At 37.0% G+C, this 15,176-nt stretch overlaps 1 protein-coding gene across 1 annotated transcript in view; it reads left to right on the forward strand.

Moving 5' to 3' along the window:
* Positions 1-10,989, forward strand: part of fbxo38 (F-box protein 38) — a 35,208-nt gene extending 24,219 nt beyond the window's left edge. Inside the window, exons 6-23 of the mRNA XM_016552455.1 lie at positions 498-661; positions 768-933; positions 1,224-1,499; positions 1,727-1,820; positions 1,909-2,039; positions 2,480-2,650; positions 2,820-2,962; positions 3,186-3,384; positions 4,050-4,178; positions 4,273-4,440; positions 4,748-5,329; positions 6,599-6,699; positions 6,780-6,882; positions 6,971-7,137; positions 8,238-8,383; positions 8,685-8,788; positions 9,070-9,183; positions 9,457-10,989. Coding sequence (XP_016407941.1) covers positions 498-661; positions 768-933; positions 1,224-1,499; positions 1,727-1,820; positions 1,909-2,039; positions 2,480-2,650; positions 2,820-2,962; positions 3,186-3,384; positions 4,050-4,178; positions 4,273-4,440; positions 4,748-5,329; positions 6,599-6,699; positions 6,780-6,882; positions 6,971-7,137; positions 8,238-8,383; positions 8,685-8,788; positions 9,070-9,183; positions 9,457-9,635 — 3,137 coding nt within the window. The 3' untranslated portion in view covers positions 9,636-10,989. The remainder of the gene's footprint in view (positions 1-497; positions 662-767; positions 934-1,223; positions 1,500-1,726; positions 1,821-1,908; positions 2,040-2,479; positions 2,651-2,819; positions 2,963-3,185; positions 3,385-4,049; positions 4,179-4,272; positions 4,441-4,747; positions 5,330-6,598; positions 6,700-6,779; positions 6,883-6,970; positions 7,138-8,237; positions 8,384-8,684; positions 8,789-9,069; positions 9,184-9,456) is intronic.
* The last annotated feature ends 4,187 nt before the right edge of the window (positions 10,990-15,176 follow it).

The following is a 15,176-nucleotide window of genomic DNA, read 5'->3' on the forward strand; positions in this document are numbered from 1 at the left end:
CCATCAAAATTAAAACAAAAAAAAACTTTTGAAATGTTTTACTTTACATGTAATGAATCTAGAAAACATGAAAGTTTCACTTTTTGAAATGTTACAAAAAAAAGAACTTTTTCACAATATTCTAATTTTTTATTTATATATAAATTATATATATATAGTTACAGTTACAGTTGTAGTTAAAGTTGTTTTACCCAATTTTACTTGCAAACACTAAAATTATTGAAAACAGAATGTGTTTATTACCTCTTACCAGAGCTGTTGATAGATATTGGCCAGTGCCAGTGATCTCTGGTTAGCTGATTAATAGGCCTGGAATATATATTGGTCTACTCCTATGTGAACCTTTCTTGAAAGATAGATTTGTTTTGAACAGTATTCCAAATCAGTGAAGCCGAGAATACCAGTCCTAAAGCCTTACAACACTTAAAACACTTGTGACACTGTGACTCTGTCCATTTTTTGTTAATTCAGTTGTTTGAATTTATGTTGTAACTCAGGTTTCACAGACTCCAGTTTCCTCATGCTAACGAAGAAGATGCCTGATTTGGAACAGCTGTATGGCCTTCATCCACGTTACCTAGAGAGAAGGAGGGTCAGGGGTTATGAGGCCTTTAGCATTCCTGGTGTTTTGGAGGCTCTACAGGCCTGTCCCAACCTTATAGTGAGTCTATGATATATATGAGATTGTTGTTGTTTCAATTTCTAAAAACGTTTGTCAATCTGTTTTCAACTGCGGTTGAAAATAAGAACAATATCTGCTCTTACAGGGTGTGGAGACATCACATTTGGAGCTGGTGGAGGCGATATGGAACTACATGCCTCAGGTTCACATTCTAGGGAAGTTCAGGAACCGAAACGGGGCCTTTCCTATTCCCTCAGAGAACAAACTCACTATTCCAGCTGCAGCTAAAATCCAGACCCTCCATCTTGTCGGTGAGTTTTAGATTGCTTCCACTGTGCAAACTGTTTTCCACATCATCTAGATCAGGGCTGTCCAAACTCGGTCCTGGAGGGCCGGTGTCCTGCAGAGCTTAGCTCCAACTTGCCTCAACACACCTGACTGGAAGTTTCTATGCCTAGTAAGAGCTTGATTAGCTGGTTCAGGTGTGTTTAATTAGGGTTGGAGCTAAACTCTGCAGGACACCGGCCCTCCAGGACCGAGTTTGGACAGCCCTGATCTAGATCATCTTGTCACAAACCATTCTGCTTTCTCTTTCCTATAGGTGTCAATGTACCAGAGATCCCCTGTCTGTCCATGCTCAGGCATCTGTACCTGAAATGGGTGCGCCTCACTAAGCCTCAGCCCTTCAAAGACTTTCTCTGTGTGAATTTGCGTACGTTCGTCATGAGGAACTGTGCCGGTCCCACTAATTCTCTAAAGTATGTGCCTCTTGTCACCGGTCTGGCCTCTGCCCGCAACCTAGAGCAGCTGGAGCTGGTGAGGGTGCCTTTTTTAGGGGGACTGATTCAGCATGTTGTGGAGGATAGCTGGAGGTCAGGTAAGAGGAGCATTTTGCTAGCTCCTTATAAATAGGAATCATATAAAACTGCTGAGCGATATATTCTAGTATTGTAAAGCTTATAATAACTTTTTTCTTTGACTGTGCAAGTTGTTCTTGCAATATCTATTTCCCGTTTACTATGTGAATGCAATAATTACATATTTTGAGCAAGAATAATAAAATTAGAGGTCTTTGGCATATTGGCTAAATTATATCTCTTCTAGGAGGATTTCGTAATTTGCACACAATTGTATTTGGTGCCTGTAAAAATGCACTTGAAGTGGATCTGGGCTACCTCATCATTACTGCTGCTCGCAGGTAAATCTGTGTTTAAACATTTAAAGAACACAATTAACTTATCCTGATTCCTATATAGATGTTGGCAGTTTTATCTCTGGTTGTCCAGGTTGCATGAAGTTCGAATCCAGCCTTCCTTAACCAAAGATGGGGTGTTCTCCGCATTGAAGATGGCTGAACTGGAGTTCCCCCAATTTGAGACTTTGCACCTTGGATATGTAGATGAATTTCTGTTGCAGTGTAAGTCATTGTTATAAAATGTCTGTCATTAATAACTCACCCTCATCTCGTTCCAAACCTTTTGTTCATTTTCAAAACATATTTTAATGAAAGCTGAGAGATTTCTGTTCCTCCATTGACAGTCCATTCCATCAAAACTTTACGTGACATGCAAGCACATTTGAGCATGTGTTTACCATATTTAACCTGATCTATGTATGTGTTGATCAGTGTTTATGTCTCTTCAGAAGACTTGAATAAAACTGATTCATATGGATTAATTTTATGATATCAAGGTTTTGGTTGAACAGACTTTTAATGGAGGAACATATATCTTGTAGATCTTAATTTGTGTTTCAAAGATTAATGACATTCTTATGGGTTTGGAACAACATTAAGGTGAGCACATTTTTGGGTGAACTAACCCTTCATGTACCTGCAATAAAACATGTTTTACACAGGTAACATGAGCCATGCTGAGTTAGTCAAATATGGTCTTGCTGATGTAATTGAGAATCCTGGAATCATCACAGACATCGGAATGAAGGCTGTCAATGAGGTGTTTACCTCCATCAAGTATCTGGTTATTTATAACTGTCCACATCTTCACAATCCACACAACTGGATCACAGGTAATGGATCCATCTTCATTTATTTATGTATTTCCTGACTTTAAGATGGTACTTTTCTTTTTTTAAATGGACCATTTCTATCAGCATTATCTGGAAATCTGACAGTTGATTGTATGCATTTTTTAGTATTGGTTCTTAAATCTGACAAATTAGCTGCTTTTTGTTAAAGACCACTCACGCTGGAGTCGCTTGGTGGACCTCACTCTAATGCGCTGTCATGCTATCAAGCTGGAGTCGTTCAGTCAGTTCATTGAGATGCTTCCCAGCCTAGAATTCATCTCTCTGGACCAGATGTTTCGTGAACCTCCCAAGGTGAGTTGACGGAGTGATATTCATTCATTACCTAGACACTTATCTAGATCACTTAGATATCTTTACCATTTGAGGTAAACAGACAGTTCAGGGTCTTTCCATGTACAATAATTACAATATGTGTACTTTTGAACAGTAAAGAAGTCACAATATAAATGAAAATAATATATACTATAGGAGATTAAATGTTATGAGGCATGCTAACTTTATTTGTTTACCGCAGGGCTGTGCCCGCGTGGGACTCAGTGCAGGCACAGGTATCGGAGTTTCGTCTGCCCTGGTCAGCAATCAGAATTCCAACAATGATAATGATAACAATAACAACAACAATCACCAGAACAATAACAATGCAAACATTCCACCAAATAACAACGACGACCGGGTCGAAGATGTGCCTCAGCAACACCCCCGTGGCCCAGAGGGTACGTATATACATTATCATTCAAAAGTTTTTTTTAAAGAAATGAATACTTTTACTCAGTGCCGTCAAACGATTAATCACGATCCAAAAGTTTTTGTTTACATAATATATGTGTGTGTACTGTGTATATTTATTATGTATATATAAATACACACACATACAGTATATATTTTGAAAATATTTACATGTATATATTAATATTCATATAATTTATATTATATATAAATATATTTAATATATAAGCATAACCTAATTTTCTTAAATATATACATGCGTGTGTACATTTATATATACATAATAAATATACACAGTACACACATATATATTATGTAAACAAAAAGGTTTTATTCTTTTATTTTGGATGCAATTAATCATTTGCCAGCACTAGCAAGGATGCATTCAATAGATCAAAAGTGACCGTAAAGATCTATATAAAAAATCTATTTCAAATAAATTCTGTTTTTCTGAACTTTCTATTCTTCAAAAAAGTTTTTTTTTTTTTTTAAGTCACAGTTTTTAACTGTATTTTTGTTCAAATCAATGCAGCCTTGGTGCACACAAGCGACTGCTTTCAGGAACATTTACCAAAATCTTACGTATCAAGTGTTTGATGATTGTTTGGTTGCTGAAAGCTTTGAATTGACTCTTGTTCTTGACTTCAATCAGAGATTCCCGATGTTGAGGGCATGGTGGCAGACAACATGGAGCCTGAGCCGGTTCTTGTGGCTGAGGAAGAGACCCAGGGTTCCAGCCAAACAACTAATCCTTCACTTGAACAGGATGAAGAACAAGCAGGTCTGAAGTAGCCTAGCAAACAATGCAAACAGATGGGATATGTATGATGATTAGACATTAACATTTGTGCTTTTTCTTTTATGATTTATTTCAGGGCCTAGTGGAGTTCAAACCTCAGTGAAGAAGCAGTCGGTGGTGGTGTCAGACTCGGACAGTGAGGATGAGTACTGTCCAATCAGGACACCAGCTGCCGCCCGCTCTCAAGGCCAGTACCCTGAGACAGAAGCCCAGGGGAAGAGCAGTACAGCTATGACTCCACATGGTAGTTCACATTTAAAATCTTCATAGACAAAAAAATAAATAAATCTTACTGACCCCAAACTTAATGTGTGAATATCATTGCTTTAAATTATGTCATATATTTAATCAATATACACTGTTCAATATTTATCATTGAATTCATACAGTTTATCTGTACATGTAACTTAGGTGGCCAAGCGTATTAAAATATTTTTGGGGCCATATCAATTCAGAAATATTATCCGTTTGACTGCACTGACACTATTAGAAGAGAATAAACTTTGATGGCTGACTTATGCCGATAGGCTTGTTGTGCTGTATTCTGACAGGTAAAGGTAAAACTCCACTGCGTAGACGTGGACCGCAACCTCAGGACCTCAGCTGTGAGAAAGGCTGTCAGGTGACCAGCGAGCAGATCAAGGCTGACATGAAGGCTGCCACTGAGACGGCTGAGCGTGGGTCCAGAGACAGAAACGGTGGACCAGGGTCTGCTTCAGGCTACACTGCTGGCAGCTGTGTTTGCTCCATCCGCTGGAGGGAGGACTCGGCCAATCAGGACGACCAGGGTGGGGCGGGTAGAGGGGAGGATGACATGGTGAGGACTCGCTGCACGTGCAGCAGGTCTCGTCCCGGCTCTGAAAACAGAACTCGTGGTGGCCACGGCCTGCAAGTAGGGGGCGACAGCCATAGATCAGAACGTCACAGCCCAGAGCAGAGTGCAGGAGATGAGATGGAGGACAGGCACTCCAACGCTCCACTCAGGACTCAGGGCTCATCTGAGGGGCACAGTGAGAGGACTGCAGGCCACCAGCAAGGATCATCACACAGAAGCCCTACAGATGAGTTTCCTAGGAGACCGGTCACTCGTGCCTGCAGCAAACTTTCCTCTGTGCCCCTGGTGTGTGAGTCAGGTAAGTCGAGAGCAGAGGTTTCTCACAGTGGGATGTCAGAGAATCAATTGAGAAATGGAAAAAAGGCACAGTTGGGTAAAAACGGACCCTCGTGGTGTGCCGTTTGTGCATAGCATAAAAGCAGATGGAGGAATGCTGGGGGTCTGAATTGCTCCACTGTTAAATTATATTGGCAGTTATATTGCAGTGTTTCCTTTTGTTCATGACATTTAGATAAAGTGCAACACTTATTTTGATTCCTAGTGAACCCACAGTGCTAAGAAGGATAGTGCATGTAGGAAATTGGACTTTTTCTGATGAATGAATGCATGCATAAAGCCACTGACAGTGTAGAATGTCTCATATGTGTAGATGCATTTATTTCAGGAATATTTTTACCTTTTTCAGTGTTGCATTTTGAGTATAAAGTATAATAGATGACTTTATAACATTGAATATTGCATTACATACTTGTAATTACCATTCAAACATTTGGGGTTGGTAAGATTTTTTTTTTATGTTTTTGAAGTCTTTTGTGCTCACCAGGGCTTCACAAATGCATTAAAAACCGTAATATAGTGAAAAATTATTACAATGTAAAAATTTTTTTTTTTTTTTTTATACATATATATAATTTTTTTTTTTTTTTTAAATGTAATTTATTCCTGTGATGTCAAAGCTGAATTTTCCAGAGCTATTACTCTAGACTTAAGTGTCACATAATCCTTAAGAAATCATTCTAATATGCTGATTTGGTGCTCAAAAACATTTATTTATATAATTTTTTTTTTTTTTTTAAATGTAATTTATTCCTGTGATGTCAAAGCTGAATTTTCCAGAGCTATTACTCTAGACTTAAGTGTCACATAATCCTTAAGAAATCATTCTAATATGCTGATTTGGTGCTCAAAAACATTTATTTATCAGTGTAGAAAAATGTGCTGCTTAATATTTTTGTGGGACAGTGATGCATTTTTTTCATGATTCTTTAATTAATAGAAAGGAAAAAACAGCATTTATTTGAAATCATAAAAGTCTTTACTGTCACTTGATCCATTTAATCTGTCCTTACTGAATACAGTTATTAATTTCTTACTGACCCCCACGTTTTGAATGGTAGTGTATTTACAAACGCATATACTTTTAAAATTACATTCAAATTTTACTTAAAAGAATATTTCACCAAAAATGAAAATTCTGTCATTATTTATCAACCATGACTGTGAGAAGATGAATTGGACAATCAGTAAGACTTCCATTTAATTTCTCACTACCTTTTGGTATATCCAGAACTACCCAAAGCAAAGCCTCGGGTTGCAGTGAAGAGGAAACGTATGGCAGACAAGTCCACCAGCACCAGTGATCCTGTGACTGAAGATGACCATGTGCAGGTGGGTTCATGATCTTGTTTCACTCAACTAAATATTTCTTCAGTGCACTTTCTTACAGAATTATTTTTCACATCATACAGGTGCTCAGCCTTAAATCTAAAAACCTGGTAGGAATCACACTTACAAACTGTGGCATCACAGACCTGGTCCTCAAGGAGTGCCCCAAAATGATGTTTGTCCATGGTGAGTTCAAAGCAGAACATGATGACTTTGACATAGGAGTCAAACTGTATCAGATCTTAAGGTGTAATTTGATTCTTTCTTCCCCAAGCAACACGCTGTAGGGTGCTGAAACACTTGGTGGTAGAAAGTGCCCCCATAGTAAACCGCTTTGATTACGCACAATGTAAGAAGTTGGACATGGAGCAGGTGCTTGATCAGATCTTACGGATGCCACCGGAGAGAAACCGCATCATCTACATGAGGCCTATGCAGCAGGTCAGTGTTATTCTGAATATTGTGTTGACGTTAGACTTACAATTGTCACTTCTGATGAAACTCACGTGTATACAGTATTACTATTGATTGCGTAAGTGCAACATTCAAAAAAAGTATAGAAATGTGTTTATAAATGCAGCTTAAAATTAAAACAGGGCGCAACAGCAAGAATGGCCCCGGTCCAGTGTGAAAAAGTTTGCTGACAGTTTTCTGCATTTTAACAGCATTTTATGTTCATTGTTCATGTGCATACGTTTTTATGCTTTGCAAACTTATACATTTAGATTATTGAGATATATTGGATATTGTTGTTAAATTATTGTGATTCTAAAGTTTGGGGTCAGTAAGATTTTTTTAAAGAAATTAATACTTTTATTCAGCAGGGCTGCATTCAGTTGTTTATAAGTGTCAGGGAAGAACATTTTAATTTTAAATGTGCTGTTCTTTTGAACTCTCTGTTCGGCAAAGTAACAGTTATTTTAACTCGTACTAATATTTATCTATATAACTGTTTGCGTGTGTGTGTGTGTGTGTGTGTGTGTGTGTGTGTATTTGATCAAATACATGTAACCTTGTATAGCATAAGAGACTTCCTCAAAAATATTTAAAAATCTTACTGATCCCAAACTTTTGTGTGTGTGTGTTTGATCAAATACATGCAACCTTGTATAGCATAAGAGACTTCCTCAAAAATATATTTAAAAATCTTACTGATCCCATACTTTTGAATGCGCGCGTGTGTGTGTGTGTATATATACTTTGCAAACCTAAACACTTAGATTTTTATGATTTTATTGGACATTATTGGATTTTATTGGTTTTAATTGATATGTAATAAAAATAACATTATAATATGATGGCTGACATAGATGCGGTTTTGCAAGTAGGAAATTATTAGAATAGTTTGTAATGTAATCATCTTGAATGAAGAAATCATTGATGTTTTGCATCATGTGCAACTATTTTCCAGCAAATGTGTGATTTGCATTTAGAATTGCTTAATATTTAGTTACATTACAGCTTTGTTTTTGAGCCCTTTAAATGGTATTTGAGGTATTTAAAGAACAATATGTTACAGTCATGTTCTTTTCAACATCCAGATTGATTCTCTAGCTCTGGAGAAAAAGCTCTTCAGTGGTCCGTATCCATACCATATTGCTATTATCCATGAGTTCAGCAACCCACCCAATGTCAGGAACAAGGTGCGCGTACGTAGCTGGATGGACACCATTGCCAACATTAGCCAGTGAGTGGTCTACATTACCCATAATACAGTACTCATAAAACTGCATCACTTATAAGAATATTTCCATTTTAACAGATTATGATATACACCAAGAATAAAAGCATTGTTTAGCGTTTTAGTGTTTATCATCTTTAGAATGCTGTAATGTCTAATTGTTTTGTTGCATGACTCATTACACTTTGATTCTGGAAAAACCTTTCCAAATGGCTTGTCTGATTCCTGCTTTGTCCAACAGATGGCACTATTTTCTTATCATGGTAGACCCAAAAACTCACAAGCTGTGTTTTTATCCTTTCACAAGAGAACTCATCAAGTATGAATTCTTTCCGGAGGCCACACGGACGGAAGAGGATGTAAAGAAGTATCCCAGCTATCCCTGGGGCAGAGACATCTACACTTTAGAGGGTGAGAGGAAACAGATCAGGGTCCTTCGAGACTAACCCCAAGTTCCCCTCACTTCCTCTGGAAACAGTTATAGTATGTGTGAGAGAGAGGAGAGAGAAATTTACAGTTGCATTTACATTTCCCAAATCCCTTCCACAAACTTAATCATCTTAATGGGTGAGAAAAGTTGCAGATTCCTATAATGTCGAAGCTGCCCATAAATGTTTACAAGATCCCTTTCAGTTTTATAAGGAATAAAAAAGTAATGGCATTCAATCTTTCCCACACTCCCTGTGCTTTAGGAGTAGTAGATGGGGCGCCGTATTCAATGATCACAGATTTCCCGTGGCTTCGCTCGTTACGCACAGCAGAGCCCAACAGTTACGCCCGATACGACTTTGAGGATGATGAAAGTAGTAAGTAACACACTGTCCATCATGAAATTACAAAGTTCAGGTGTTAATATTTAGATACAGATGCGTCATAACTATAGCACAATTGATATTTGGTCAACCAGTGTTATTTTTCCATCTTTCTTTTTATTTTGATAATTCAATCACATGAATTATATAACATCATATACGTTTGAGCTTGGTTAGATTGTTTAATGTTTTTGAAAGAAGCCTCTTTTGTTTTTCTTTTTAAACCAGTCCCTCTCGCTCACTCTCTGAAATGTTCCTTTCTGTCAGCCACTATCTATGCGCCACGGCGTAAGGGACAGCTCTCGGCTGACATCTGCATGGAGACCATCGGTGAGGAGATCTCAGAGCGACGGCAGACACGTAGGGGTGTTTTCCAGCGTGTGGTGGTCGTCTTCATCCACTACTGCGACGTTCGGGGGGAACCGGTGGATGACGACTACATCTAGAACAATCACTGCTCAGCCAGAGGGCCTGGAGATGCTGGAGAGGGCTCTTCAACTCCCTGCCAGGCTCTGACCACCTCTGTGCAAGAACAGAGGGGCATCTTAGACGCAGCCTCAGTGTGGAATACAGAGGCATTTCCAGTTGCCTTTATCACGGAGTTGACTTGAAACAGAGAGTGATCGCTTTCAATCAGCCATTGTCTTTTTGTGAGTTCATTCTAGACTAATGAACTGTAGAGTAATGGTGTCACCAGGCTGCTTTGCTTGTGTTCATTACATGAAGGATGAGCGGCAGCACACTTACGGTAAAGAGGGGTGATGGTGTCAGCAGTTGTTTTTGTTGCAGCAGTTGCACACATGGAAAAAGACATGCAGAGCCATGACAGGTGGCATATGAAATCACTTGTCTGGTTTTTGGTGGAGACAGAAATGTTGTTCTTGGTAGAATTATTTTTTTTTTGGCCACTTGGCATGATTTCACGGCGTGTCTGCACTGTTTCAGGCAATAACATTGTTCTTTTTTTTTTTTGCACATCATACCTTTTGAGAGACCTTTGTTTTAATAAGTCATATTTTATTTTTGTTTTTCCTCTCACCTTTTCTCCAGAAGTTGGCTTATGTGTTTTTTCACTATTAACGGTGCTGTAAGTCAGTTTAACTCGGAACCTGGTGAAGAGATTAAATGTTTCTTGGCCCATGAAAGGAACGTGGCAGAATCGGTGAATAAGTGTAGCTCGTTTTCCTCTTTGTGCTCTTCACTGAGCTAAAGAATTGTGGAATACAATTTTTTAGACTTTTCCCCTTAGTTAAACCCACTTTTTATGGAACTCCAGTAGAATAGTTTTAAATCAGAAGCACAGTGGATAAAGTTGCCAGGCATATCCCTTATTCATCCTCAGATGACTTGACGCACATGCTCTTTTCCTCACAAACTCGCTCTCTTCATATGGTGAAGCATCTTCAGAAATGGCCCTGTGCTGTTAACTTGCATTATAACCTAAAACAGAAGTCAGCATTACTGTTTCTGGATGATTTTGTTCCTCCTCCTTGCCTAATCCTTCACATAGTTGCTTAGTTGCATTATGTGAATAATATTAAATACACACTGTGTCTTAACTGCCTGCTTGGTGCAGAATAGAGTTCACCAACTGGTGTTTGTTGTGAATGGTAAGGAAATGATTAGACAATTAGAAGAGGATTGAGAGTCTAGGACCTGTTAATGCATGAAAACCACCGTCTTGCTGCTCTACTTTGTGCTTTTCTAGGTGACCCACTCTGCCATGTTTAAAAGCCAAGAAACTGGATGGATTGAATCTGCACCCATGCTGAGCACTACAGAAACTTGTGTACAAAGGTTGTGTACAGATGTTCTGTATTTAAATGATTTGTTTTATATGTTTATATAAAAGAATAAATATTTCACTAAGACATTGTCATGACTGTTATTGTTTTTCTCGTATTGTGTGTATATACAGTATATAATTATTCTTGGTATAAGTACACACTAATACCATATATAATGTTCTGTTTATTGTAAGTGCGCATTGCAGTTATGTTGTCTGCAGCTTTAAATGTTTGAGCTTTTAAAATGTGTCACTGTTTTTATCATTAGATGTAAATAATAATTCTGAAACTGATTCCAATCATATTCCTCTATGTCCTTATAGCTGTGGTGTGAGAAATGATAAAAACACTGATAGCCAATCAGAATCCACCCAATGTTAAAGAGCTTGAGCACTTAAAGTGGTAGGTGACATAACTGCAGCAGGCATTTATGATGAATGGAACCAAAGACTTAAGATATTAAAGGGACTTTGAACATTATATTGCACTAATGTGGAGGCTAATATAGCTATCGTTATTGTAAAGAAGAAGAAAAAAACATGACCCTCTAATCCTTTAGTGTTCTCTATTCTTTTTCTATTGTATCTACTTATTTTCCTTTTTATTTACTATAAAAATAACCCTTTTAACACTAGCTTATCTCTATTCTATTTCTATTCTATCTACTTCTTATTTATTATAAAAACCCGTGCTACATCACAGCACTTACATATTGTTGCTCTTTTGTTTGTTTGATTGCTATTATTTTCCTCATTTGTAAGTCACTTTGGATAAAAGCATCTGCTAAATGATTAAATGTAAATGTAATGTAGGCTAAATGTTACAGATGTAGTGAATCATTGAATCATTCACTCAGTCCATTTGTTAAAAAATGCAGATAAATTATTCATTGAATCACCCAGTCAACTGATAATCAGTAAATTTGTTCAAAACGCGGACGCATTCAGGATGGAAACAGTACTGTGTAAGCACGTGATATTAACTTGTATGTTTAAAGGGATAATTGACCCAAAAATGAAAATTCTGTCATTAATTACTCACCCTCATGTCGTTCCAAACCCGTAAGACCTTCATTCATCTTCAGAACACAAATTACGACATTTTTGATGAACTGTGTAATTCATAAAAAGTAGTATAATTTTGCACTTGTGCCGTTTGTCTGAAAGTCAACACTGCTCTTATTCCTCAGCCCCTTTATAAAGTTATTTTTACAGAGCTGCATGTGTCTAATTATTTGAGCAAAGTAGCAGTCAGTTTCTCAATTAGTCTGCAGTTATAGTATAACAGTCCCACATGCCTTCAGTACAGCAGACGCGTGCATGTAAAATCCATTTCCATACTCAGACACGGGCTGCGTTCAATAACCCACAAGGCAAGAGAGGGGAGTTTTGTCTACACACTTTGCTGTTGTAAATGACCCATTCTGGATTTAGTCCTGTCACATTGTTTACAATGTGTCACTGACACCACAAAGGTGTTTAATGTTTCAGGTCATTTGTCGCTTAACACTGTATAAGCAGGAAGAGGAGAGATTTATGGTTCGAGCAGAACCCCTCCTGTACTCAGTTCCTGTCTGAGGGGGCTGGCCAAACCTGCAACATTTCCAAATGAAATCCAGCCAGTTTCACCAAGAGAAATCAATCTCAGTGGTGAAACAGACTTTTTCCTTGTAGGACACAACATGTTAATCGGTTTCGGCTGTCTTGAGCCAAACATGCGAAGAAGTAAACGCAAGCGTGTGGTTTGTGTTGATGTTTTGTTCTTTATAGAGAAACTGATTTTATATAATGTATTAACCTTCCACCAATCCACCATGACATCTACAGTTAGATAATATGTTTTTTGTATTTCTCATTTTTTCAAAAAATTATTGAGTATAAATATTTCCTATATAATCCATCATTTTTATTTTGATTGTCATTCTAAAAGCTTAATAGGGTTGCAGTTCTTTCCCTCATTAAAATTGTCTTGTCTTTTTGCACTTCTTGCTTCAAATCAAAGTAAGCAATATTGTGATTAACCTCATAGGTGGAAAATCCCTGTGGAAAAAATAATAATATGAAGAATATTTCCGTAACCAGAAATTGTGGTTAAAGAACACTATGGCACATTGCAGCATAATCAGGTCAGTCATCTTATTCTCTGATACAACTTATAACTACTTATTTGCATATATCTAAATCTTAAAATGTTTTATTTTTACATGTATAATCATTGGCTATAAATCTATTTAAAATTATAAAGCTCCATTTAAATGTATTTTTTTTATCTTGGTTAAAGGTGCAATAGGTGATTGTCTTCAGAAACATTTTTTGTTATGCTGGTTGAAAGTCTCTTCACATCCCGATAGCAATCATTAAGTTAAGTGGTCTAAATGTATTTATCTGTATTAACTGCACCTTTAATCTTCTGTCTGGAAACACACTTTTACTTTTGTCAGCTTGCACTTTGAATTGTCTCTTGTTGTTGTTCACAGTTCATGTAAACATAATTTCCTCTCTTTGAGGCTCTCCAGAGCCACTTACTCTGCTCTATTATATTGTTAGAAAAATAATCCTCACAAAACACTATGCATACATTGATCATCTGTGCATGGACTGACTGCATGAATCAATACAGTCAGGTTGCAGCTGGTCTCATTAAGTCTCATTGAGTCTAATTTCCTGATGGAGTTTTTCCTCCTTTGTTCCATTCCAGCTAATTAAACTCCAAGGAGATTTTTTCCCCCCAGCATTATTTGTTTTCCAGCCCCTAACATTCCTTCTCCTTCCTCGGTCAAGGGCAAAAGATGCAAGTGGTTGGTGACGTAATGCATTCTCAAAGGGAGGACAAACATCTTAGGGGTTAATGCACCATGTTGAAATGTTAAGAGTCAAAGCCTTATAAAGAGAAAAAACTCCTCCAAGCTGAAAGCTTTATCATCTTTAGAGTGTTTGCAGATAGTTTTCAGAGAAAAGGGAAGTGTAGTTAAGCTAGTCTTTATAAAGGCCAGTCTGAATGTACAGTGGAATAAAAGTCAGACCACCATAAAAAGCTGTCATTTGTCATTTAAGTCAGGAAATGCACAAAAAGTTTTAGGATTTTGAGTTGTTTAAAATAAATAAAAGTAATGACATAAAATGAAGAGATATTTAACCTTCGTGTTCTGTTAGGGCCTGAGAGATCCCGAGGCCTTTTCAATAGCTCAAAAAACAACAACACTGAAATATGCTGAATGCGTTTAACTTTTCCTCATCTCCTGACAACGGCTTATAAACAACATTTCAATTTGATAATGTGCTTTAAATAGCTTCCATAAAAATGTTTAGTGTCTTAGAGACCTCTAAAAGCTATAAAACATGATGCAATGGATTTTTACATACTAACATTATCTGACTAGTGTACTCTCAAAAAAAATCTCATTTTAATTCAACACCTAAGCTACTGTCTTTGACTCATTTACTCTTTACAAATGTGTAATTTCTAGACCTGAAGAAATCATGTTAATAAAATCTCAAATCTCCATTGGAATTTTTATAATGCTTATAATAATAAGTAAAATATATATATATTTTTATTCTTATCCAGTAAATCATGAACAACTGGAAAAGCTTTAAAAAAAATGGTCGTGAACACATTTCTGCCAGTTGCATTTAAATGATATGGGGAAAAAAGTATTACATTTATTTATATTTATCTAAAATTAACTTCCTTTTCTCATTATATTCTTAAAATTAACCCTTAAATGCATGAATGTTTCGCCAATCATTATTACATATTCGGGTCTTTAGCGACCCGGACCTATATACGTATCCAGCACGGATGGATCTCTAACTGCTGCAATAGCAAAAAACTCTCTTGATATTTTAAGAACAATTACAGAAGAATAAAATAAAGCATAGAATGACTTCATATTCAATATTGTGATCACTGGCAGCTTATTCACCACATCCAGTATCAAATGACAGTCACATTTATATTTCATTGCGTATAGTAATTGCTCTGCAGTAAAGCCATTCAAACCACTTTATACACTTTTTACAAACAATTAATTAGAAAACAGGCATTCTTTTATATTTTACTATTTTCTTCTTGTTATATTGTTTATAATTAATAGATTGAGGAATACTAAGAAAGTTTGTCTAACTTAAAAAAATATGAAGGAGGGAGAGGGTAGAGAATGAATTCCCGGGTCGCTAAAGACCCGAGGTATGCATTTAA

This window comes from Sinocyclocheilus rhinocerous, unplaced genomic scaffold (assembly GCF_001515625.1).
Source record: "Sinocyclocheilus rhinocerous isolate Xijiao unplaced genomic scaffold, SAMN03320098_v1.1 scaffold584, whole genome shotgun sequence".
Lineage (NCBI taxonomy): Eukaryota > Metazoa > Chordata > Actinopteri > Cypriniformes > Cyprinidae > Sinocyclocheilus > Sinocyclocheilus rhinocerous.